This window comes from Cetorhinus maximus, chromosome 7, assembly GCF_964194155.1.
Source record: "Cetorhinus maximus chromosome 7, sCetMax3.hap1.1, whole genome shotgun sequence".
In the NCBI taxonomy this organism is placed as follows: domain Eukaryota; kingdom Metazoa; phylum Chordata; class Chondrichthyes; order Lamniformes; family Cetorhinidae; genus Cetorhinus; species Cetorhinus maximus.
The window spans coordinates 28,263,614-28,291,327 of NC_135885.1; the positions used below are offsets into that span (position 1 = coordinate 28,263,614).

Sequence of the window (27,714 nt, forward strand, 5' to 3'; positions counted from 1 at the left end):
AAGGTTCTTGTATCTAATTCATTATGTCAGCTTAAAAATAAAGAGAGAGTAACAACAACGATTTTCACGTTAACATTCCCATAAAGGAATATTTACTCAAATAGTGTTTGCATCACTCAAACTTTTATACAACATCAATCTATCAAATCAATCCTAAATGAAATGCTTTATTTCAAAAATCTGCATAAGCATAATAACAATGATCTTTGGAGATGAACTGCTTACATTGTTCTTGATGCCTCCTTAAAACTCAATATTCATTGCCTGTTAAGAAGGAACTTTCGTGATTACAAAAATGGAACAAAATGTCAGTTGCACAACAAAAATACAGCATGTATAAAACTGGATTTATTTTTATCAAAGCAATTCATGCTCCACCAATAAATACCGTTAATCAACTTACAACCGGAAAATCAATATCCGCTACTGATATATTTTAAGGCATATACCAGATGACTTCAAGGTTTATCCATTCATTGACAGTTGCATCTATACCTCATTTTAATATAATTACCTTGAATAACAAACGTGACTATAATACTGCACCTATAATACTGCTGGAAAGAAAAATATATCATGAATACAAGGCAACAGAGCATGTCACTGTTATCATAATATATGAATACACACATCACGTAGTAAGGCTCCTCCAGCTCAGTATGATTTTGGAACACTATCTATCCTGAAGCTCAAATTTAAATAGCTTTGAGGAAGTTTGTGTTTGTGGCAACACAAATGTTTTAACTGCATTGTTAACACTTCTAACAGCATTCCTTTGCAGGGTCAGGCTCTGATGCAACATGCATACATGGTTGATGTTAAAAATTCATGATGAAATCAAAAATATCATCAATACCACATTCAGAAGTACACAATTCCTTTATTCTAAATTATCCTTCGGTTGTTTGTTTTGTGGTTTTTTTTAAGGTAAGGAATGCTGAGAAAATTGCAATATTCTTTTCTGATCTTTAGCCTGGAACTAACCAATAAGAGGCATATATTAATTGGTAAAAAGCAGACTGAGTCAGTTTTTTCATCTTTATCGATGAGCTTGACTCAGATCAAAACGTGGCACACCAGTTTTGAGTGATAACTACTGAGGCAGAGTTGCCTGGTTTGGCTGATGTTTTAACAAACAGGTCAATCTTTTTCTATCTGGCAACTTCAAATAGATAATGATAGAAAGATATAAACATTCATAAGAAATTGCTCATTTCTATTTCAATTTTAAATCAAGCCTTCAAAATTTCAATGTATCCATCAAGTAATATTTGCTGGAATTCACTCTGTTCATAATTTGTCATGTTATTGCACAACAGAATTAGAGAAATGTACAGAATCACTGTTTGTTCTCTCACTCTTAAAGTCATAGTAAATGGTTAGGTTTCATGAGGATGCCCAACACACACCTCAAAAGACTAAAGCCACTAGCATTACTTATGTGCCACCTGAGAAAGGTTGGCGCCTTTGGTTCAAGGCAAGGTGACATTAATGAAGCAATTTAGTCTTCAGCTATACGCTGAGCACACCAGCGTTTTGTTTCTGTTGGACATTTAATGAGCTTCAAATTGGAAGGGCACTATTTGGTCACATTTTTAAAAAATATATTCTCTGAATTCATAATCAGCACCTTAGCTATCATAGTCTTCATTTTGCTCTCCAACCAGCAGAGAGCATTTATCATGTTCCTCCTTTAGAGATACTCTCCGATATGGTCATTTGTCAGAGGTCAAGGAGTTGAGGGATAATTGACTAGTACGTCTTATTCGATCCCAGGCACTGGACCTTGGCAAATCTCGTCGCCTGTCATCTAATCCAATACGGATACTAATTTGTGATGGTGTTAATTGCTTCATGCGACCCTGTGCTTGAGATTCAAGCTTTTCTATATCTGGCTTCTTGTAGCTGAAATGGAGAACGGCAAGATAGAACATAAATTATACTCAGAATTGTGGATAGACACACACACACCATTTAAATTACTAAGCAGGTATAACTATTTCTGTAGGAAAAATCAGTCAAACATTGAGGTTGTTCTTTGATTCCAAAGAATACAAGTCATGGATCATAAGTTGTCTGATTCAAATTGATAGACACAGCAAAAAACATTGGTTTTGTTTTCAATCATATTACATTATATTGATATCTGCCATCCTTCCTAATGTGATAGTGGTGGAATGAGTGTAAGAAAAAGGAGCAGAAGGATAACAGGAAAAATTGGGAAAATGATACTGTATTCAATGGGGCAAGAGTTTAGTTAGTGGGATATCAAACACTTTAACATTATGGATTTTTACCCATAGTATTTAATACATTTAGACTTTACAACTAGTGATTAAAAGGTGTAATTTCTACATCTGTAACAATATCCACCTCAATTACTACTGGCAACATGAAACATGGAATGAGTTCCATCAAACCCAATCTTTTTGCAGGGAATGGTCTACATAAACTACTCATCCATCCCCACATTTCTGCTATTCATCTGCAACCTGTGCTCTCCACAATTAACATTTTCCACTTTACATAGCAAGACAACCGTCACATCCTGCAAGGCATTTTATCATCTCAGTTTGCTTCCCCACACCTACGATAGCACCTGTAACATAGAAGTGCAATCTGACAAAAATGGACAATGAGGCAGAGGAGGAGATATCAGAAAGCATGACTAAAAGTTTATTCAAAGAGATGAGGTTTAAGGAGGATGTTGTGGGATGAGAGGAAAGCGGAAAGTTGAAAGATTTAGGAATAAATTCCAAAATTTATGGCCTAGATAGTGGACAGCTAAGCCACTAATGGGGAGGTAAAGGGACTGGGGGGGATTCACAAGGCCAGAATTGGAGGAATGCCGAGTTCTTGGAGGGTTATAGGGTGGTAGAAGGTTACAGAGATAGGAAGGCAGAGGTCATAAAGGGAATTCAACACAAGAGAATTTTAGATTTGAGGCACTTGGGGAACAGGAGGAAGTAATGAAGGTCATCGAGCACAGGGGTGGTGGGTAAGTGAGACTTGGTGAGAAATAGGATACAGGCAGCAGAGATTTGGGTGTCATTTCATGGAGGGGAAAGAATGGGAGGCCAGGCAGGTAAACACTGGAATAGGCATGTCTGCTGCTTAGAAAGGCAGGGATAAATGTTTCTGCAGCAGATTAGCTGAAGCACAGGCAAAGTTAGAGGTAAAGGTAGGCCAGAATGAAGTTGGAATGGAGAGAATATTGGCCTGGAAGGTCAAAGTGGGGTCCAACAGAACACTGGTGTTCAGAACAGTCTGTGCAATGAGACATTGGCAGGGGAGAGGGACGAACTAGATGTCAAGTGTACAGAATTTGTAACAGGGGCTGAAGACATAGGCTTTGGTCTTTCCAGTGTTTAACTGGAAGAAATTGTGCCTCATCCAGGGCTGATGTTGAATAAGCAGTCTAACAACACAGAGGCAGTGGAAGAGTTAGTGATATGGTGGAGAAGAGGAGCTGTGAGTAGCCAACATACATGTGGAACCTAACACCATGATGGTGTTGCCAAGGAGCAGCATGTAGAAGAAGAAGAGGCAGCCAAAGACAAATCCTTGGGGAGCTCAGAAGTAAAAATGCAGGGTTAGGAAGGGAAGCCATTGCTACAGATGCCATAATTATGGCAGGTAATAATGTAACTAAGCAATTGATTGAGCTGAATAGTGAAGGAGGATTGTGTGGTCAATCATGCCAAAGAGGATATTAACTTGTATTTTTATAGCACCTTTAACGCAGTAAAACATCCCAACGTACTTTACAGAAGCATCATCAAGCAAAATTTGACACTGAGCCACATAAGGAGATATTAGGGAAAATGACCTGGTTAAGAAGCATCTTAAAGGAGGAAAGAGAGAGAGGTTTAGCCAGACACCTTGGCAACCGATGGCATGGCCACCAATGGAGGCGTGATTAAAAGTGGGGATGCTCAAGTGGTCACAACTGGAGGAGCGCAAGCATCTTGGCGAGTTGTGGGGCTGTAGGAGATTACAGAGATAGGGAGGGGTGAAGCAATAGAGGGACTTGGAAACAAGGTGGAAAATATTTAAATCAACGTGTTGCTTAATGGGAAGGCAAGGTAAGACAACAAGCACAGGGGTGATGAGTGAATAGGGCTTGATGTGAATTAAGATACGAGCAGCAGAGTTCTGGTTAGCTTCAAGTTTATGGAGGGTAGAACACAGAAATCAAGCCAGGGGTGCAATGGAATAGTCTAGAAGCAACAAAGACATAGATGAGGATTTTGGCAGCAGGTGAGCTGAGGCAGGGGCTACAGGGCAATGTTATGGAGGTGGAAATATGTTGTCTTAGAGAAAGCGCGATTTGTAGTCGGAATCTCGGACAAAGTTGACCAAGACTCCAAGGTTGCGAACAGTCTGAGTAAGTCTCGGACAGTTGCCATGGAGAAAACGGAGTTGGTAGCTAGGAAATGGAGTTTGTGGCAGAGATTAAAGACTCTTGCGGGGAGAGTACGGAGGGGCAATTGGGGTTGCTGCTTGTCAGGAGGCAGCAACAAATGTCTTTGTGAGCTTTTGGAGGATGCCAAGAGATGTACAGAGGGAAACTGTAAGATTAATAAAGAGGGAGTCAAATCTTGGACAGTGGCAGCAGAGTAGGAATGTCAACAAGTGAAGAAGTGAGCAGGAGAGATAATGCACCACAGTCAGAGGATGGGTGACTTGGAAGTATTGTGAAATTTGAGAAGGATAGTGATAGACTTCAAGGGGACATTAACAGGCTGATGGAATAGGCAGACATGTGGCAGGTAAAATTTAATACAGGGCAGTGTAAAATAGTACATTTTGGTAGAAAGAATGAGGAAAGGCAATATAAAATAAAGGACACAATTCTAAAGGAGATGCAGGAACAAAGGGAACAGGGGGCAAATATGCAACATCAGAGAAGGTGGCAGTGCAAGCTGAGAAAGTGGTTTAAAAGGCATCTGGAATGCTGGACTTTATAAATAGAGGCATGGAGTACAAAAGCAAGATAATTATGATGAACCTTTATTAAACTCTGGTTCAGCCTCAAATGAAGTATCTTGTGTCTAATTCTGGGCACCACAATTTAGGAAGGATGTGAAAACTTTAGAGAGGATTCAGAAAAGATTTACGAGAATAGTTTAGGAAATGAGTGGCTTAAGCTACATGGAGAGATTGAAGAAGCTGGGCGTATTCTTCTTAGAGTGGAGAAGCTTGAGAAGATATTTGATTGAGATGTTCAAAATGATGAGGGGCCTAGATAGAGTAGATAGAGAGAAACAGTTCTCATTATGGTAGAAGGGTCCAGAAACTAGAGGACAACAATTTAAAGTGATTGGTAAAAGGACCAACTGCAACATGAAGAAAAGCCTATTATGGAGTGAGTAACTAGGATCTGGGATGCACTAACTGAGAGTGTGATGGAGGCAGATATAATCAGGACTTTCAAAAGGAAACTGGGTAAGCACCTGAAGATAAAGATTTGTAGGGCTACGGGAAAAGAGCGGGGCAGTGGAACAAAGTGAGTTTCTCTTACAGAGCAGGTACAGACATGACACGCCGAATGACTTCCTTCTGTGCTGGAATCTTTCTATGATTCTATGTCATTTGTAGCCTTGATTAGGGCCATTTTTGGGCAGTAGCCTCCAATTCCATTTCTAGCTATTTCTTATCAAAGGAATGAATTGAAACAGCTTCACGTGTTCTGCTGTGAGACAACAGTGCTATTCACTACTTCTTTCAAAAAATAAAAATTTGTGAAAACGTTCAGTTACTTACAGTCTCAGCAATAGCGATGAAACCACTACAGAAACAGAGGAAGCAGCCATTGCTGCAGAACCCATCCATGGCTGTAAAACTAGGCCAAATGGCAAAAACACTCCTAGAAAGTCAAAAGAACAGAGCATATTTGGAACATCACAACAGTCAAGGGCCATTAATGAAGCTACTCTAACTTAGATTAAACAAATTAAATGAATCTGATAGCTTATATCCAAGAATCCTGAAGGAAAATGCATAAGGAAAAGCAGAGCTTTTGACTATAATTTTCTAAAATTCTTCAGAATGAAAATATTGCCAGAGGGCTGGAAGATGATAAATGTCAGGCCAGTCTTCAAATAAAGACATAGCTAAGCCAAAAAGTTACAGGTCACATAGTCTTACTTCAGTTATTAGCAAATTATTAGAATCTACAGCAAATAATGAAACTACAAAGCACTGAGAGAAACACAGGGCTGGATCTAATGGTCGCAGCAATGGGCCCATCTGCCATCCAGGCTGTCAGATTGTGCGCACCTACCATGTACTGGTAAAACACCAGCAGTGGCAGGATGAGGTTCTTAAATGATCCTTAATTGGCCTCCAGGCAGGAAGGTTGTCTTCAATCCTTCCCACACAGAACTTAACTGGAGGGAGTGAGGAAAGTGATGGCTTCTCCACCCCTGCCTTCCAGCTCCAACTTATGCTTCCCCTCTGCCCCCAGCTAGGTACCGGGAGTGGGGAGGAAGATATTATAATCTGCTCACAGCTACAGATTTCCAGCATCTGCAGTATTTTGCTTTTGTACAACTTCAATAGGGCCAATCAGCATGGGCATTTAAAACGCAGATCCCACTGAAGAAATAGCAGAGGATAGATAAGAGATTTTTTTTTCTATTCATTCGCGGGATGTGGGCGTCGTTGGTTAGGCCAGCATTTGTTGCCCATCCCTGATTGTCCTTCAGAGGTGGTGGTGAGCTGCCTTCTTGAACTACTGCAGTCCATGTGGCGTAGGTACACCCACAATGTTATAAGGGAGGGGGTTCCAGGATTTTGACCCAGTGGCAGAGAAGGAACAGCGATATATTTCCAAGTCAGGGTGGTGAGTGGCTTGGAGGGGAACTTCCAAGTGGTGGTGAAATGGTATAATTTAAATTGATTTTCAAAAAACATTTAATAATGTGTTGCCATGAATTAAGTGAAATGTGGCCACATGGATAGACAGTTAATGACAGAAAGCAAAGGGTAGGGTTAGGTAGAGCAAGAGTTTTTCCAGACTGAAGGTGGGAGTGTCATTCCACAAGTAACTGTGTTGAGGGTCATGCTTATTTATTAAATACATAGGAATGATCTAGACTTAGGAATTGATAGGTTGGGTAGTTTAGAGGTAAGTGAAGTTTAATGCAGTAAACAGTGAAGTAGTATATTTTGGAAGTAAGTAGAATGGGGAAAAATACAGAACATAGATATTATGTTGTGGAAGAACAAAATAATATACCTTAAATTGTCGAGGAGCAGAGAAACATTTGTTTGCTGATTCATAGGTCATTAAAGGTGACAGTGAAGTAATTAAGGTCATAAAAGGGCAAAAAGAATACTTGGTTTTGTACCCAGAAGCATATATCACCAAACAAGGGACACAATGTATAGCACTGAAAAAAATCTTCCAGTCCAATAGAGTTATGTTAAAAGACATGGAGAATGAGGAGAGTGGATTTCAACTGGGTGGCTCATCTGGAAAAATATTATGACACAGAATTAACAGATCTAATTGCCTACTTCTATGCCATATCATTCTATGATTCTAAGGATGAAATAAATGGTTTGAAATTTGAAAAGAAATATCAATATTTTGGATCAAGCCTTAAAGGTTACCAATAACTTCTTTAATAAAAACAAAAAATGCTGGGAAAACTCTGAAGGTTCACATGGGCTTGAAACGTTAACTTTGTTTCTCTCCACAGATGCTGCCAGACCTGCTGAGTTTTTCCAGCATTAATTCAGATTTCCAGCATCCACAGTATTTTGCTTTTATCTTGAATTAAAAACTACCTGGTGTCTAAATTGCTTCAGCCAAAGATACACATTCATCTATATATTTAAAAAAAGCATCTGTTCAAATTAACAAAACTATGATTCAAAACTCAAAACAAGGAACAATTCTAAAGTTTCAAAAATTGTATTGTATCAGAAGCTATTGAAGCAAAGAGCAATGCTTCATTATTTTCGTATTGCAGAATTATTTTAATGAGTTGTATATCACCAATCTATTATTTAGGTGTTATCTCATATTACTATCCCTCAAAGTTACGATCTGCGCAGGGTTTTCAAAGAGGACATCAAATTTTAACATTCACATTGCAAATGCAATACAATTTCTAGCTTGTTTGCTACACAATGCAAATAGTAAATAATGTCATGCAGCATTTTAACGTGGTGATAGATATTTTACAATTAATGGGGTATGACACTATTTTATTCATTGGATCAGCACAGTATGTGAATAAAATGACTAATGTTTTTAAACCTATTGTCATAATTTTATAATGCACAGAGATATTTGTCACCACACCCTCCCCATTGCTCTCCTCCCCTCCCCCCACCCTCTGAGTAAGTAAAAACTTGGAGTTTGACGAGAGGGGAGTTTTAAGTGTTAATTTTGTTCTTAAATTATGCTCTTAAAATATAATTGAGTCTGTAATCAGCAGTAACTGGAAAGTACTGTGTAAGCAAGCTAAGTTCTTTCTTTCTTGAAGTTTAGACAGGGTATACTCACTCTCAGCTGTAGGAGCTGAATAGTTAATTAGCTAACTGGTTGAATCTGGTTACTGTAGCCCCAGTTCAGTTTATTATAAATTCAAGGTTCTTTAGTGTAGCCTTGGAAAATGGAGTTCAGCAGACTAACTGAGTGAAGACTTGGAGTTTGGTGAGAAGGGGAGAAAGTTGTTTGCTTCCTCTTTCTATCTTTGTCACGCCACAGAAATTGGTTCTTGCTCCACTACAGGGAAAGGAACTAGCTGTTTGGTGAGTGGGTAAGTTCTATTCTATCCCCAAGGTTTAAAATCATAAACAATTTGGTGGTAAACTTAATAAAATATATAAGAAAGCAACATAAATAAGTGATTAATATAATTAAGTAATTATTTAAAACACACTAGGGATGGCAGGACAGGTGATGTGTCAAGGCTGCAGTATGTGGGAGCTCCTGGATAACATTGTGATCCAGGGCAAACACGTTTGCAGTAAGCGTGGCTTGAGGAACTTTGGCTCAGAGTCATTGAGCTGGAGGCTGAGCTGTAGACTCTGTGACACATCAGGGAGGGGGAAAGTTACCTGGATGTTTTATATCAGGAAGCAATCACACCACTTAGGATAAAGTCTTCTGATTTGGTCAGTGGCCAGGGACAGGAGAGTGTGACTGCAAGTGAGGCAGGTAAGTGGATCCAGAGGGCAGGAGTGTGAGGCTCTGCAATTGTCCAACAGGTCTGAGGTTCTCCCAGCTTGTTTGGATGAGAGTGGGGGCTGCAGGGTGGATGAGCTAACTGTCCATGGCACCATGGTACAGGAACCATCCAAATTGGGGGAGCATAAAGGAATGTAGTGGTAGTAGGGGACAGTATAGTAAGGGGGATTGACACTGTTCTCTGTAGCAAAGATCGAGAGTCCAGATAGATCTGTTGCCTGCCCAGTGCCAGGGTTTGGGACATAAGAACATAAGAAATGGGAGCTATTCAGAGCTATAGGAGCTAGGCTATTCAGCCCCTCAGGCCTGCGCAATCATTCAATATGATCATGGCTGATCTGCCCCTGGCCTCAACTCCTCTTTCGTGCCAGCTCGTCATAGCCCTGATATTTCAAAGCTCTATCTACCTCCTCTTTAAATACTTTCACTGATCTAGCTTCCACAACTCTGAGGTAGAGAATTCCAGACATTCACTACCCTCAGAGAAGAAATTCCTTCGCATCTCAGTTTTAAATGAGTGTCCCCTTATTTTGTAACTATGTCCCCTAGTTCAAGATTCCCCCACTAGTGGGAACACCTTCTCAACATCTACTCTGTCAAGCCCCCTCAGAATCTTGTACGTTTCAATAAGATCACCCCTCATTCTTCTAAACTCTAATGAATAAAGGCCTAATCTGTTTAGCCGTTCTTGATAAGTCAACCCCTTCATCCCAGGAATCAGCCTAGTGAATCTTTTTTGAACTGCCTCCAATGCCAGTATATCCTTTCTTAAATACAGGGACAAAAACTGTACATGGTACCCCGGGCGTGGCCTCACCAACACCCTGTACAGTTGTAACAAGGCTTCCCTATTTTTAAACTCCAGCCCCTTAGCAATACAGGCCAAAATTCCATTTGCCTTCTTAATTACTTGCTGCACCCGCATGCTAACTTTTTGTGTTTCGTGCACAAGAACACGCAGATCCCTCTGTGATGCACTTTTTTGGAGTCTCTCTCCATTTAAATAATAATCTGCCTTTTGATTTTTCCTACCAAGATGCATGATCTCACACTTTCCTACATTAAATTCCATCTGTCAAGTTTTTGCCCACTCACTCAACCTGTCTATATCCCTTTGCAGATTCCTTATGTCCTCATCACAACTCCCATCTATTTTTGTATCAGCAGCAAATTTGGATACATTAACTCTGCCCTCTCCTCCAAGTCATTAATATAGATAGTAAATAATTGCGGCGCTAGGACTGAAGTCCCAGGGCCTCAATTATTTACTATCCACTAGTTACGTTTTTCCAACCTGAAAAAGACCCATTAATCCCGACTCTGTCTTGTGTGTTAACTAATCTTCAATCCATGCTAATACATTACCCCAATACTGAGAGTTCTTATCTTGTGCAATACATTTTATATGGCACCTTTTGAATGCCTTCTGGATATCCAAATACACTACATCTACCAGTTCCCCTTTATCAACTCTGCTTGTTATATCCTCAAAGAACTCTAGCAAATTTGTCAAACATGATTTCCCCTTCAGAAAATCATGTTGACTCTGATTGTGTTAAGCTTTTCTAAATGTCCTATTTCTTCCTTAATAATGGACTCTAGCATATTCCCAATGACAGGTGTTAGGCTGACTGGCCTATAGTTTCCTGGTTTTTGTCTCCCTCCCTTCTTGAACAGGGGAATAACATTACCGGTTTTCCAATCCGCTGGGACCCTCCCAGAATCCAGTGAGCTCTGGAATATTTCGACTAATGCCTCCACTATCTCTGCAGCCACTTCCTTTAAAACCCTAGGATGCAGGCGATTAGGTCCTGGTGACTTGTCTGCCTTTAGTCCCATTAGTTTGTCAAATACTTTGTCCATTGTGATAGAGACTGTTACAAGGTCCTTCCTCCCATTAGCTCCTTGCTTATCTGATATCTTTGGAATGTTTATAGTGTCCTCCACCATGAAGACCGATGCAAAATATTGATTTAAATTTATCTGCCATTTCCCTGTTCCCCATTATCAATTCTCCAGTCACATCCTCCAAAGGTCCCATGCTCACTTTAGCTACTCTCTTTCTTTTTATACATCCGTAGAAGCTCTTGCTATTTGTTTTTATATTTCTTGCCAATTTACTTTCATAATCAATTTTCTCCCTCTTCATTAGCTTTTCAGTCATCCGCTGCTGGTTCCTAAAAAATTCCCAATCCTCTGGCCTACAACTAGTTTTCACCACTTTGTATGCCTTAGTTTTTGATTGGATACTCTCCGTGACCACCTTTGTTAACCACGGGTGGTTCATCCTTCTCATCAAGTCCTTCCTTTTGACCGGGTTAAATTTTTGCTGAGCGTTATGAAATATCTGCTTAAATGTCTGCCACTGCTCATCCACTGACCTTCCCCTTAGTCTATTTTCCCAGCCCTCTTTAGACAACTCTTTCTTCATACCTCTGTAATTGCCCTTATTTAAGTTGAGGACACTGGTTTGAGATCCGAGTTGCTCGCCCTCAAATTGAATTTGAAATTCTACCATGTTGTGATCGCTACCCCCTAGAGCATCGTTAACTACGTGATCTCTTATTAATCCTACCTCATTCCACATTACTAGATCTAAAATGGCCTGTTCCCAGGTAGGTTCTGCAATGTATTGCTCTAAGAAACAATCCCTGAAGCACTCTACAAATTCGTCTTTAATATGCAGATTAAAATTACCCATGGCAATTGTAGCGCCCTTCTTACATGCCTCCATTATTTCCCAGTTTATATTTTGTCTTTCAGCGAGGCAACTTTTCGGGGGCCTATATACGCCTCCCAGCTCTCAGGGCTGGAGAGGAACTTGCATTAAGAGGGATAGGATCCAGTGGTCGTGATCCATGTAGGTACCAATGAAATAGGCAGAATGAGAAAGGAGGCTCTGCATAGTCAGGGTGAGGAGCTGGGCACCAAATTAAAAAGCAGGACCTCAAAGGTAATAATTTCTGGATTATTACCTGAGCCACGTGCAAATTGGCATAGGACAAATAAGATTAGAGAAACGAACTTGTGGCTCAAAGACTGGTCTGGGAGAAGTGGGTTCCAGTTTGTGGGGCACTGGCACCAATATTGGGGGAAGTCAGATCTGTACTGTTGGGATGGTCTATACCTGAACTGTGTTGGGGCTGGTGTCCTCACAAGATGCCTATCTAGGGAAGTAGAGAGGGCTTTAAACTGAACAGTAGGGGTAAGGGATCAAATTTGGGAAGATGTGGTAGAGACGAGTAGAGACAAGGCAAGGGAGACAGATATTAATACGGGAAATAAAGAACAGAGTGACAGGAAGGGGCAGAGAGTACAAATCTAAAAGTAAATCGGCAGATAAGGCTAGACGCAACAAAAATAATAAAAGGACAAAACTAAAGGCTCTGTACCTCAATGCATGTAGCATTCGAAACAAAACAGATGAACCGATAGCACTTATTTATTTCTATTTACGCTGATAGCCATTACACAGATGCGGCTTCAGAATGACATAGATTGGGACCCGAATATTGAAGGGTACGTGACATTTAGGAAGCGCAGGAAATTAGGAAAAGGTGCAGGGGTGGCTCTGTTAATTAATGATGGTGTTAGCACGTTAGAGAGGGTTGATCTAAGTTCAGGAAACTAGGATGTAGAAGTGGTTTGGGTTGAGATGAGGAATGATAAAGGCAAGAAGTCACTTGTGGGAGTGGTCTACAGGCCCCCTAATTGTAACTACATGGTAATACAGGGCATAAAAGTAGAGATAATGGGAGCTTGCCAGAAAGGTACAGAAATAATCATGGGGGATTTTTATCTACATATATACCGAAAAAATCAGTTGGACAAAGGTAGCATAGATGAGGAGTTCATAGAATGTTTTCAGGATAGTTTCTTAGAACAGCATGTTCTGGAGCCAACCAGAGTGCAGGCTATACTAAACCTGGTATTGAGCAACGAGATAGGATTAATTGATAACCTCCTAGTGAAGGCACCTCAAGGTAGCAATGATCATGATATGATTGAATTTTACATTCATTTTGAGGGAGGAATGAGTGCGTCCAAGACTAGTATTTTAAACATAAATAAGGGCAATTATGAGGGCATGAAAGGAAAGCTAGCTAAAGTGAATGGGCAAATGAGGTTAAGGGATATATCATTAGAAGTTCAGTGGCAGACATTTAAAGGGGTATTTCAGAATACTCAGAATATATACATTCCAATGAGAAAGAAAAATTCCAAGGGGAGGGCCCATGGTTAACTAAAAACATTAAAGATAGTATCAAACTTAAAGGAAACGCATATCGTTACGCAAAGACAGGTGACAGGTCGGAAGACTGGAAAAAATATAAAGAACAGCAAAGAATGACTAAAAGATTAAGGAGGGGGAAAAATTAGAGTATGAGAGAAAGCTAGCTAGTGATATAAAGACGGATAGCAAGAGTTTCTATAGATACTTAAGAAAAGAGTTAACAAAGTGAGTATTGGTCCGATAGAGAGTATGTCTGAGGAATTGATAATGGAAAGTGACAGGTATTTTGCTTCGGTCTTCACTACAGATGACACAAGTAACATCCCAGAAATAGCTGTAAATCAGGAAATGGAAGAGAGGGAGGAACTCAGGAAAATTACAGTCACCAGGGAAGCGGTATTGAGCAAATTGTTGGGGCTGCGGACTGACAAATCCCCAGGTCCGGATGGACTTCACCCTAGGGTCTTGAAAGATGTAGCTAGTGAGATTAATTAATGCATTGGTTTTAATTTTCCAAAATTCCTTCGATTTGGGGAAGGATCCATTAGATTGGAAAATAGCGAATGTAGCTCCTTTATTCAAAAAGGGAGGGAGACAGAAAGCAGAAAACTACAAGCCAGTTAGCCTAACATCTGTCATAGGGAAAATGTTAGAAATTATTAAAGAAGCTATAGCAGGGCACTTAAAAAAAATTAAAGGCAATCAGGCAGAGTCAACAAGGTTTTGTAAAAGGGAAAACATGTTTAACCAATTTATTGGAGTTATTTGAAGGAGTTGTATGTGCTGTGGATAAAGTAGAACCGGTGGATGTACTGTACTTAGGTTTTCAGAAGGCATTTGATAAAGTGCCAGATCAAAGGCTTTTGCAGAAAATAAAAGCTCAGGGTGTAGGGGGTAACATATTGGCATGGACAGAAGATTGGTTAGCTAACAGGAAGTAGAGAGTTGGCATAAATGGGTCTTTTTCTGGTTGGCAGGATGTGACAAGTGGTGTGCCATAGAGATCAGTTCTGGGGCCTCAACTTTTTACAATTTATATAAATGACTTGGATGAAGGAACCAAAGGAATGGTTGCTAAATTTGCTAACGACAAAGATAGGTAGGAAAGTAAATTGTGAAGAGGATGTAAGGAGGCTACAAAGTGACATAGATAGGTTAAGTGAGTGGGCAAAGATTTGACAAATGGAATATAATATGGGCAAATGTGAAATTGTTCATATTGTAAGGAAGAATAAAAAAAGCATATTATCTAAATGGTGAGAGATTGCAGAGATCTGAGAGTCAGAAAGATCTGGGTGTCCTAGTGCATGAATCACAAAAGGTTAGTATGCAGGTACAGCAGGTAATTAGGAAAGCTAATAGAATGTTAATGTTTATTGTAAGGGAATTGATTACCAAAGTAGGGAGGTTATGCTTCAGTTATACAGGGAATTGGTGAGATCACATCTGGTGTATTGTATACAGTACTGGTCTCCTTATTTAAAGAAAGGTGTAAATGTGTTAGAAGTTCAGAGAAGGTTTACTAGACTAATACCAGGAATGGGCAGCTTGTTTTGTGAGGATGGGTTGGACAGGTTAGGCTTGTATCCACTGAAATTTAGAAGAGTAAGAGCTGACTTAATTAAAACCTTTAAGATCCTAAGGGGTCTTGACAGGGTGGATGTGGAGAGGATGTTTTCTCTTGTGGGAGAATCTAGAACTAGGTGGTCACTGTTTAAAAATAAGGGATGCTCATTTAAGGCAGAGATGAGGAGAAATTTTTCTCTGAGGGTTGAGAGTCTTTGGAATTCTCTTCCTCAAAAGGCAGTGGAAGCAGTGTCTTTGAATATTTTTAAAGGAAGAGCTAGATGGACTCTTGATTAACAAGGGGGTGAAAAGTTATCTGGGGTAGGCAAGATTGTGGGGTTGAGGTTACATTCAAATCAGCCATGAATTATTGAATGGCGGAGAAGGCTTGAGGGGCTGAGAGGCCTACTCCTGCTCCTAATTCATATGTTCATATGTATGTGCACAAATGCCACTGGGTCCCCCAAGGTGCTTTCTAGAAGCCAGTTGCAAGGCAAACAGCACTGCTGGGGTTCAGTAAGGGCTATTTCCCAGAAGATACACAAAAAACATCTTTTTAAACATTGGTCTTGGTGACTGCTGAAAGTTTTCACACAGAATCACGGCACAGAAGAGGCCCTTCGGCCCATCGAGTCTGCACCGACACGTGAGAAACACCTGACCTACCTACCTAATCCCACTTGGCCCATAGCCTTAAATGTTATGATGTGCCAAGTGCTCATCCAGGTACTTTTTAAAAGGATGTGCCGCAACCCTCCTCCACCACCCTCCCAGGCAGTGCATTCCAGACCGTCACCACCCTCTGGGTAAAAAGGTTTTTCCTCGCATCCCCCCTAAACCTCCTGCCCCTCACCTTGAACTTATGCCCCCTTGTGACTGACCCTTCAACTAAGGAGAACAGCTGCTCCCTATTCACACTGTCCATGCTCCTCATAATCTTGCACACCTCGATCAGGTCACCCCTCAGTCTTCTCTGCTCCAATGAAAACAACCCAAGTCTATCCAACCTCTCTTCATAACTTAAATGTTTCATCCCAGGCAACATCCTGGTGAATCTCCTCTGCACCCCCTCCAGTGCAATCACATCCTTCCTATAATGTGGCAACCAGAACTGCACACAGTGCTCCAGCTGTGGCCTCACCAAGGTTCTATACAACTCCAACATGACCTCCCTACTTTTGTAATCTATGCCTCGATTGATAAAGGCAAGTGTCCCATATGCCTTTTTCACCACCCCACTAACGTGCCCCTCCACCTTCATAGATCTATGAACACTGATGCCAAGGTCCCTTTGTTCCTCAGAATTTCCTAGTGTCGTGCAGCCAACTGCATGAAACTCAAATCTGAGAAGTTTAACAGCACTGGCACAGGTCTCATGCAATTTATAAGTACTTTAATTGCAATGGAGAGGGGTAAAAAGCATAGAGTTTTTAAAAATTAAATATGACATTTAACATGACGAAGTAAATAAAGCAAAGCAAAGCTCCCACTCACCAGCAGCAATAGGGATTCCTAGCAGGTTATAAAATAAAGCAAAAATAAAATTTATTCGAATTCGACGAACGGTCTTTTTTGACAAATCAATACTAGCTACGACATCCAGCAGATCATTCTGGGGGGCAAACAGAGAATGCATGAAACCGTAAAATATAAATGAAAAGATATGTTCAAATAATAATTTTGTATTTCTAATGACTAGTTTTATCCTGGGTCTATCTTTGCAATAAAATGTGGACAATCTGAGAACAAAACTTAAGAGTTAAATATTATATGAATATTAACACTGGCTCACTCTAATAAGCACGACATCTGCTGCTTCAATAGCCACATCTGTGCCGGTTCCAATAGCAATTCCCACATCAGCTTTTGCCAGGGCTGGAGAATCATTCACTCCATCTCCAACCATTGCTACAATTTTCCCCTGATTCTGAAGTTCCTGCACTTTGGCTACTTTATGTGAGGGAAGAACTTCTGCAAACACCTTCTTGATGCCAACCTTAAAAAATGGAAGCACAAGCATAAAAGGATAAAGGGTTTCTTGTATATAGTTATACCAACTATAAAAATCTAAACCAATTTAAATTTCTGATAACTGCGATTAGGAACATTAAATGGGACAAGTATCTTATTAATTCATGTATATATTTCCACTGGGTCTGGGAACTCTTAAAAACATTACTTTTGAAAAATGAGTAACTTGAAATGTGAACATAAAGACCTTCACCTCTGAGGAGATGGCAGTGTATAAGGTCTTCTTATGAATATACTGTATGTACTAAATGGTCACCTCTAGTAGAACATAGTAAAGAGACTGGATGCTAAGAAAGCGGGGTACTCATTCCATAATTTCAATGGGAATCTTCCAAAAGGACAAGGATTGTGCCCTGAATCCCTGAAGATGATTATTTCAAAACAAAATTAAATGTGCCTGTTCACAAAGAGAACCACTGTGGGAAGCTTCCAGATCTTCTGAGGGGATTGGGACCCTGATCTTGTGGCTCAGTTGGTCATACTCTCACCTCCGAGACAGAAAACTGTGGGTTCAAGTCTCATACTCGAGACTTGAGCACAAATATCTAGGTTGAAACTCCAGTGCATTACTGAGGTTCCAATTTTCGGATAAACTATTAACCCAAGATCCTGTTTGCTCTCTCAGGTATGGATGTTAAGGATCCCATGGCACTATTTCAGATAACAACAGGGGAGTTGTACATGGTGTCCTAGCTAATATTTGTCCCTTGCTCATCATCAATAAAACATTATCTGGTATATATCACATTGCCATTTGTAGGAGCCAGGTGTGTGCAAACTGGGTGCCGCTTTTCCTACATTACATAGAAACAAGGAGCAGGAGTAGGCCATTCGGCCCTTCGAGCCTGCTCCGCCATTCATTACGATCATGGCTGATCATCCAACTCAATAGCCTGCTCCCGCTTTCTCCCCATACTCTTTGATCCCTTTCGCCCCAAGAGCAATATCTAATTCCTTCTTGAAAGCATACAATGTTTTGGTCTCAACTACTTTCTGTGGTAACGAATTCCACAGGCTCACCACTCTCTGGGTGAAGAAATTTCTCCTTATCTCAGTCCTAAATGGTCTACCCCATATCCTCAGACAGTAACCCCTGGTTCTGGACTCCCCCACCATCGGGAACATCCTTCCTGCACCTACCCTGTCTAGTCCTGTTAGAATTTTATAGGCTTCTATGAGATTCCCCCTCATTCTTCTGAACTCCAGCGCATATAATCCCAATCGACTCAATCTCTCCTCATGTGTCAGTCCCACCATCCCAGGAATCAGTCTGGTAAACCTCCACTGCACTCCCTCTATAGCAAGAACATCCTTCCTCAGAAAAGGAGACCAAAACTGCACACAATATTCCAGGTGTGGTCTCACCAAGGCCCTGTACAATTGCAGCAAGACATCCCTGTTCCTGTACTCGAATCCTCTGGCTATGAAGACCAACATACCATTTGCCTTCTTTACCGCCTGCTGCACCTGCATGCTTACCTTCAGCGACTGGTATACAAGAACACCCAGGTCTCGTTGCACATTCCCTTCTCTCAATTTATAGCCATTTAGATAATAATCTGCCTTCCTGTTTTTGTTACCAAAATGGATAACCTCACATTTATCCACATTATACTGCATCTGCCATGCATTTGCCCACTCACTCAACTTGTCCAAGTCACACTGAAGTATCTCTGCATCCTCTTCACAGCTCACCCTCCCACCCAGCTTTATGTCATCTGCAAATTTGGAGATATTACATTTAATTCCCTCATCTAAATCATTAATATATATTGTGAATAACTGGGGTCCCAGCACTGATCCCTGCGGTACCCCACTAGTCACTGCCTGCCATTCGAAAAAAGACCCGTTTATTCCTATTCTTTGTTTCCTGTCTGCTAACCAGTTTTCTATCCATCTCAATACACTACCCTAAATCCCATGCGCTTTAATTTTACACGCCAATCTCTTATGTGGGACTTTGTCGAAAGCCTTCTGAAAGTCCAAATAAACCACATCCACTGGCTCCCCCTCACCAACTCTACTAGTTACATCCTTGAAAAATTCCAGTAGATTTGTCAAGCATGATTTCCCTTTCATAAATTCATGCTGACTCTGTCCAATTTTGCCACTGTTTTCCACGTGCTCAGCTATTAAATCTTTTATAATGGACTCTAGAATTTTCCCCACTACCAACGTCAGGCTGACTGGTCTATAATTCCCTGTTTGCTCTCTGCCTCCCTTTTTAAATAGTGGGGTTACATTACCTACCCTCCAATCTGTAGGAATTGTTCCAGAGTCTATAGAATCTCGGAAGATGACCACCAATGCATCCACTATTTCTAGGGCCACTTGCTTAAGTACTCTGGGATGTAGATTATCAGGCCCCGGGGATTTATCGGCCTTCAATCCCATCAATTTCCCCAACACCATTTCCCTACTAATACTGATTTCTTTCAGTTCCTCCGTCTCACTAAACCTTGTGTTCCCCAACATTTCTGGTATGTTATTAATGTCCTCCTTTGTGAAGACAGAACCAAAGTATGTATTTAGTTGGTCTATTTCCCTGTTTCTGACTGTAAGGGACCTACATTTGTCTTCACCAATCTTTTTTTCTTCACATACCTATAGAAACGTTTACAGTCAGTTTTTATGTTCCCTGCAAGCTTACTCTCGTATTCTATTTTCCCCTTATTAATCAGTCCCTTGGTCCTCCTTTGCTGAATTCTAAACTGCTCCCAATCCTCAGGTCTGTTGTTTTTTCTGGCCAATTTGTATGCCTCTTCCTTGCATATAATACTATCTCTAATTTCCCTTGTAAACCATGGTTTGGCCACCTTTCCTATTTTACTTTTGCGCCAGACAAGAATAAGCAACTGTTGCAGTTCACCCATGCACTCTTTGAATGTTTGCCATTGCCTATCCACCATCATCCCTTTAAGTAATGTTTCCCAATCCATCATAGCCAACTCACACCTCATACCATCGTAGTTTCCATTATTAAGATTCAGGACCCAAATGTCAGAATCAACTACGTCACTCTCCATCTTGGTGAAGAATTCTATCATATTATGGTCGCTAATCCCCAAGGGGCCTCGCACAACTAGACTGCCAATTATTCCTTTCTCATTACACAATACCCAGTCGAGGATGACCTGTTCTGTCACTGGTTCTTCAATGTATTGGTCCAGAAAAACATCCCTTATACACTCCAGGAATTCCTCCTCTACGGTATTGTTACTAATTTGATTTGCCCAATCTATATGCATATTAAAGTCACCTATAATTACAGATGTTCCTTTATTACATGCAATCTCTAATTTCCTGTTTAATGCTATTCCCAACATCACCACTACAGTTTGGGGGTGTATATACAACGCCCACTAACGTTTTTTGCCCCTTAGTGTTTCTCAGCTCTACCCATACAGATTCCATATCGTCGGAGCTAATATCTTTCCTCACTATTGTGTTAATTTCTTCTTTAACCAGCAATGGAACTCCACCGCCGTTTCCATTTTGTCTGTCCTTCCTAAATACTGAATACCCCTGGATGTTCAGTTCCAATCCCTGGTCACCCTGCAGCCATGTCTCCGTAATCCCGACTATATCATACCTGTTTACATCTATTTGCGCGGTTAATTCATCCACTTTATTGTGAATGTTCCTCATGTTAAGGGACAAAGCTTTAAGGCTTGTCTTTTTAACATTACTTGTCCCGTTCCCACAATTTTTCATTGAGGCCCTGTTTGATTCTTGCCCTTGATTTCTCTATCACTTTTCTTATTCCACTTTCTGTCCTTTGTTCTTGTCTTTGATTCCCCTTCCTCTGACTCCTTGCATAGGTTCCCATCCCCCTGCCATTTTAGTTTAAATCCTCCCCAACCATTCTAGCAAATGTTCCCCCTAGGACATCAGTCCCGGTCCTGCCCAGATGTAACCAGTTTGTACTGGTCCCACCTCCCCCAGAACCGGTCCCAATGCCCCAGGAATCTGAAACCCTCCCCTTCACACCATCTCTTCAGCCACGTATTCATCCGATATATCCTGCTATTTCTACTCTGATAGGCACGTGGCACTGGTAGTAATCCTGAGATCACTACTTTTGAGGTCCTACTTTTCAACTTACTTCCTAACTCCCTATATTCTGCTTTTAGGACCTCATTCCTTGTCTTTTTTACCTATGTCGTTTGTACCAATGTGTACCACGACCACTGGCTGTTCACCCTCCCCCTTCAGAATGTCCTCTAGCCGCTCTGAGACATCCTTACAACATTCAAAAGTACCTCATTGGCTGTAAAGTGCTTAAGAATGGGTCTCAAAGTTACAAGTGATGCTATATAAATGTAAGTCCTTGTTTTATTTTCCTTCTCCTTGGCAGGTCACCCTTCGGTTGGACTTTCCAACCTCATTAGCATTGCAGGGTACTTAGCTGCATCTTCAGTGGGCCCAGTGCCTATCACCTCACAAAATAGGACCTTCCTGCAACCCCATGCACACTGGTGGGGTCAGCATGTCTCAGCACTTAATAATGGATTGTACCTTCTCTCAGGTTTTCAGTGTCCTGAATTAAGGGATCGAGTCAGTAATCCTATTATTTCTGATTCCCCATGGAACTGATTCTTCTTGAATCCTTCATTAGCAATACATATTTATAGTAAAGTAGTTAATTATAAAGCACTTTTGGATACTGTGAGAGTATGATTTTCTTTAAATGCAAGTTCTTTACAATTCTCTCCCATACTAAGAAACCTGATTTTGGTCACTGGCGACTCACCACCTGATCATCACAGGTTTACTAACATGGGACTTCAAAGCACCTGGCGCATTAACTTAGCCCGTCTTTGATCACTTCCATTCCCCAGGTTCAGAGGGAGAGGGGAAGAGGAAACATAGAAACTAGGAGCAGGAGTAGGCCATTTGGCCCTTCGAGCCTGCTCCGCCATTCAATATGATTATGGCCGATCCTCTATTTCAACGCCATATTCCCACTTTCTCTCCATACCCCTTGATGCCCCTAAAATCCAAAAAATTATCAATTTATTTCTTGAATATACTGAGGGACCCAGCCTCCACAGCCTTCTGTGGGAGAGAATTCCACAGGTTGACCACCCTCTGAGTGAAAAATTTTTTCCTCATCTCAGTCCTAAATGGCCTGCCCCATATCCTGAGACTGTGCCCCTGCTTCAAGACTCCCCAACCAGGGTAAACATCTTCCCTGCATCCAGTCTGTCTAGCCCTGTTAGAATTTTATATGTTTCAATCAGATCCCCTCTCATTCTTCTAAACTCTAATGAATACAGGCCCAGTCGAACCAATCTCTCCTCATACGACTGTCCTGCCATCCCCGGTATCAGCCTAGTGAACCTTCGCTGCACTCCCTCTTTGGCAGGTATATCCTTTCTTAGGTAGGGAGACCAAAACTGTACGTAATACTCCAGGTGTGGTCTCCCCAAGGCCCTGTATAACTGCAGTAAGACATCCTTACTTCTGAACTCAAATCCTCTTGCAATGAAGGTCAACATACAATTTGCCTTCCTAATTGCTTGCTGCACCTGCCTATTTACTTTCATTGACTGGTGTACAAGGATACCCAGATCCCTTTATACATCCACATTTCCCAATATATCACCATTTAAGTAATACTCTGCCTTTCTGTTTTTCACACCGAAGCATATAACTTCATATTTGTCCACGTTATACTGCATCTGCCATGTGTTTGCCCACACACACAACTTGTCTAAATCGCCCTGAAGCCTCCTTGCATCCTCCTCACAATCCCACCCAGTTTTGTCTTGTCAGCAAACATGCAAATACTGCATTTGGTTCCCTCATTCAAGTCATTTATATATATTGTGAACAGCTGGGGCCCCAGCACTAATCCCTTCACTAGTCACCACCTGCCACCAGGAATAAGTCCCATTTATTCCCACTCTCTGTTTCTGGTCTGTCAACCAATTCTCAATCCATGCCAGTATATTACCCCCAATCCCATGTGCTTTAATTTTGCCCACTAGCCTCTAATGTGGGACCTTATCAAAAGCCTTCTTGAAATCCAAATACACCACATCCACTGGTTCTCCATTATCTATTCTACTAGTTACATCCTCAAAAAACTCCAGTAGGTTAATTAAGCATGATTTCCTTTTCATAAACCCATGCTGACTTTGTCTAATCCCTTAATGCTTTCCAAGTGTTCCATTACCAGGTCTTTTATAATAGGCTGTAGCATTTTCCCCACTGCTGATGTTAGGCTAACTGATCTGTAACTCTCCGTTTTTTTCTCTCCCTTCTTTTTTAAATAGTGGGGTTAATTTTGCCACCCTCCAATCTGTAGGAACTGCTCCAGAGTCCATACAATTTTGGAAGATGACCACCAATGCATCCAATATTTCCAGGGCCACTTCCTTTAGTGCTCTGGGGTGTAGATTATCAGGCCCTGGGGATTTTTCAGCCTTTAACCCCATTAATTTCTCTAGCACCATTTATTTACTAATACTGATTTTCTTCAATTCTTCCCTCTCACTAGACCCTTGGTTCCCTAACATTTCTGGGGAATTATTTGTGTCCTATTTTGTGAAGACATAACCAAAATATGTGTTCAATTCTTCTGCCATTTCTTTGTTCCTCATTATAATTTCCAACGTTTCTGACTGTAAGGGGAGGTGATGGCGTAGTGGTATTGTCGCTGGACTAATGATCCAGAGACCCAGGGTTACACTCTGGGAACCTGGGTACCAATCCCAACACGGCAGGTGGTGGAATTTGAATTCAATAAATAAAATCTGGAATTAAAAGTCTAATGATGACCATGAAGCCATTGTCGATTGTTGTAAAAACTCATCTGGTTCACTAATGTCCTTTAGAGAGGGAAATCCGCTATCCTTACCTGGTCTGGCCTACATGTGACTTCAGGCCCACAGCAATGTGGTTGACTCTTAAATGCCCTCTGAACAATTAGGGATGGGCAATAAATGCTAGCCTAGCCAGCGATGCCCACATCCCATGATTGAATAAAAAAAAGGGAACTACGTTTGTCTTCGCTAATCTTTTTTCTTCACATATTTATAGAAGCTTTTACAGTCAGTTTTTATGTTCCTTGCAAGTTTACTTTCATACTCCATTTTCCCCTTCTTGATCAATCTTTTTGTCCACTTCTGCTGAAATCTAAACTGCTCCCAATCCTCAGGCTTGCTGCTTTTTCCGACAATTTTATATGTCTTCTCATTGGATCTAATACTATCCCAAATTTCTTTTGTAAGCCATGGTTGAGCCACCTTTCCTGTTTTACTTTTGCGCCAGACAGGAATGAATAATTGTTGTAATTCATGCATATGTTCCTTAAATATTAGCCATTGCCTACACTGTTAACCCCTTTAGTAAGGTTCCCCAATCGATCATTGCCAACTCACACCTCATACCCTTGTAGTTCCCTTTATTTAGATTCAGGATCCTAGTTTCGAATTCAACTTCTTCACTCTCCATCCTAATGAACAATTCTATCATTTTATGGTCGCTCTTCTCCAAGGGAACAACAAGATTGTTAATTAATCCTTTTTCATTGCACCATACCCAGTCTAGGATAGCCTGCTCTCTAGTTGGTTCCTTAATGTATTAGTCTAAAAAAAGCCATCACATACGCAGGAAATCCTCCTCCACAATATTATTGCTCGTTTGGTTTGTCCAAACTATATATAAAGTCACCCATGATTATAGTTGTACCCTTATTGCATGCGTCTCTAATTTCCTGCTTAATGCCTTCCCTTACATCTCCATTACTGTAGACAATCCCCACCAATATTTTCTGCCCCTTGGTGTTTCTTATCTCCACCCAAACAGATTTCATATCATGATTTTCTGAGCCAATATCCTTCCTCACTATTGCATTGATTTCCTCCTTTACTAACAATGCTACCCCACCTCCTTTCCCTATTTGTCTGCCCTTCCTAAATATTGAATGCCCCTGGATGTTCAGTTCCCATCATTGGACACCCTGCAGCCATGTCTCCAGAATTGCAACTATATCATAACCATTTATATCTATTTGCATTGTTAGTTCATTTACCTTTTTGAGATACATTAAGATACAATGCCTTTAGACTTGTCTTTTTAACCTTGTTAGCCATCTTCGCTTTATTTTGCACTATGACCCCATTTGTTTCTCGGCCTTGTTTTTTCTGCCTTCCACTTTTGCTTCTTACTTTTCTGTCTTTTGCTTCTATCCTTGTTTCCCCCTCCTTTGTCTCCCTGCTGTTTCCCACCTCCCTGCCATTCTAGTTTAAACCCTCCACTACCGCACTAGCAAACGGCCTTTCCCAAATTCAGATTCCTGGGACATTGGTCCCAGTCCTGCCCAGACGCAACTCATCCTGTTTGTACTGGTCCCACTTCCCGAGAACTGGTCCCAATGTTCCAGGAATCTGAATACATCCCCTCTACACCATTTCTTCAGCCATGTATTCATCTGATATATCCTGTTATTTCTACTCTCACTAGCATGTGGCCTGAGTAATCCTGAGGTTACTACCTGTGAGGTCCTACTTTTTAATTTATGTCCTAACTCCCTATATACAGCTTGTAGGGTCTCATTCCTTTTTTTCACCTATTTCGTTGGTACCAGTATGTACCACGACCACTGGCTGTTCACCCTCCCCCTTCAGAATACTCTGCAGCCTCTCCAAGAAATCCTTGACCCTGGTACCAGGGAGGCAACATACCATCCTGGAGTCTCTTTTGCGGCCGCAGAAACACCTGTCTGTTCCCCTTACTATTGAATCCCCTATCACTATAGCCCTACACTCTTCTTCCTCCCATCTTGTGCAGCAAAGCCACCCATGGTGCCATGAACTTGGCTTCTGCTGCTTTCCCGAGAAGTCGTCTTCCCCAACAGTATCTAAAATGGTATATCTGTTAGAGAGGGGGACAGCCATAGGGGACTCCTATACTACCTGCCTTCCTCTATTCTGCCTGGTGGTCACCCATCCCCTTTCTGCCTGTTCAGTCTTTACCTGTGGTGTGAGCATCTCATTGAACGTAGAAAAGGAAAGGGTGAGGGCAGCGGCGCAACGAGGCAATGCGGGGCCGTGAGGGGGGCGGGGCTGCGAGGGTGAAGGAGCGTGGGGAAGGGAGGGGGAAGGCGGGGGAAGAGAAGGCAGGTAGAGAGAAGGAGGGGATGAGTCGGGGAAGGGAAAAGGGATAAGGAATGAGTGAGCGAAGGTGTAGGGGAACAGAGAGAGGGAAACAGTGAGGCCCCAAGAGTTGAGCAGTTTTGAAAATAAAACCTGTTCCACGCCAAAATCAAATGGCTAGCTAACTTATGCTGGACTCATGCACTTTTTATGGCAAGTTATAGTTCCCTTTTATTTCTCCCAACTTGTTTGAATTCTGGGAGATCAATGCTTGAGCATTACACTACTAAATAGAAATCACTTCTTTCCATTTCAGAATTATAGTCTCATATAAAACTGGGCCTATAATTATACCACTAAGATAAAGGAGCTGGATTTAGTACAATAAATATGGCAGCTGGCTGTCTTCCACAATCAGAACTAAAAACAACCAATGATGATATTGACAGAGGTCAAAAAACAAGTGCTCTCTCTGCTCTCTCAGATGGGGTTTAATGGAAGGATGTTCCCAATGGTGGGGGAGTCCAGAACCAGGGGTCACAGTCTGAGGATATGGGGTAGGCCATTTAGGACTGAGATGAGGAGAAATTTCTTCACCCAGAGAGTGGTGAGCCTGTGGAATTCATTACCACAGAAAGTAGTTGAGGCCAAAACATTGTACATTTTCAAGGAGGAGTTAGATATAGTTCTTGGGGCGAAAGGGATCAAAGGATATGGGGAGAAAGCGGGAGCAGGCTATTGAGTTGGATGATCAGCCATGATCATAATGAATTGCAGAGCAGGCTCGAAGGACCGAATGGCCTACTCCTGCTCCTATTTACTACGTATCTATGAAGGAAAAAATTTGATTACAGAAGTAATAAACCAGATGCAGTGAGTACTGTACATGGGGATCAATCAAACCTTATTAAAACCTACCTGGCTGGCAATTGATGTTGCTGTTTTGCGGTTGTCACCTGTTATGAGCACCACATCCACTCCCATGCTGTTCAAGGTGCACACGGCCAGTGCAGCTTCTGGTTTGACTGTATCCGCAATCGCTATCATTCCACAAAGCATACCTTTGCAGAGCAAAACATATAATTTCGCTGAATATTAGGAAATGCCACAGAAATCTCACGAGATCACACATCTCACAGAAATGTGCACGCATGATATTTATATCATTTGCATTTGCACTCATGCAAAGTAATTCATGCTTTGCATCGATTCAGTATACTGATCAATATTAATCATCTTTCTCTATATGTTTTCCTATATTAATTTTGAAGCAGAATGGATAAAATATTTGTCTAAATTTCTTAGAGTATTACTATTTAGTGTAGGATATTATTAACTACCAATAGTGTAACTATAGTACAAACTGTCCCCACACCCCAATCCAAATTCCTGATAAAGCTCAAGAATTTTCTGTTTATTTCAAGTTTCCAGTGTTTTAACTCCTTTCTCCCTATTTTCTAACTTTGTTTCTTTCCCATCGATTTTCATGGTTTTAGCTATTTAATGTGATGATCTTTGCATATCTTTCAGCAATTTCCAGCTCTATTATACTCCTTATTTTAACCATTTAC

The 27,714-nt window shown here is 41.1% G+C and overlaps 1 protein-coding gene across 1 annotated transcript in view; it reads right to left on the minus strand.

The window, feature by feature from the left end:
* Positions 1-928: 928 nt before the first annotated feature.
* The window catches only part of atp7b (ATPase copper transporting beta), a 104,887-nt gene continuing 78,101 nt past the window's right edge, over positions 929-27,714 (minus strand). The window contains exons 17-21 of the mRNA XM_078545238.1: positions 27,062-27,204; positions 16,801-17,004; positions 16,503-16,620; positions 5,767-5,869; positions 929-1,905 (exon numbers count right to left, since the gene is read on the minus strand). Of these exons, the coding sequence (XP_078401364.1) occupies positions 1,716-1,905; positions 5,767-5,869; positions 16,503-16,620; positions 16,801-17,004; positions 27,062-27,204 (758 nt within the window). The 3' untranslated portion in view covers positions 929-1,715. The remainder of the gene's footprint in view (positions 1,906-5,766; positions 5,870-16,502; positions 16,621-16,800; positions 17,005-27,061; positions 27,205-27,714) is intronic.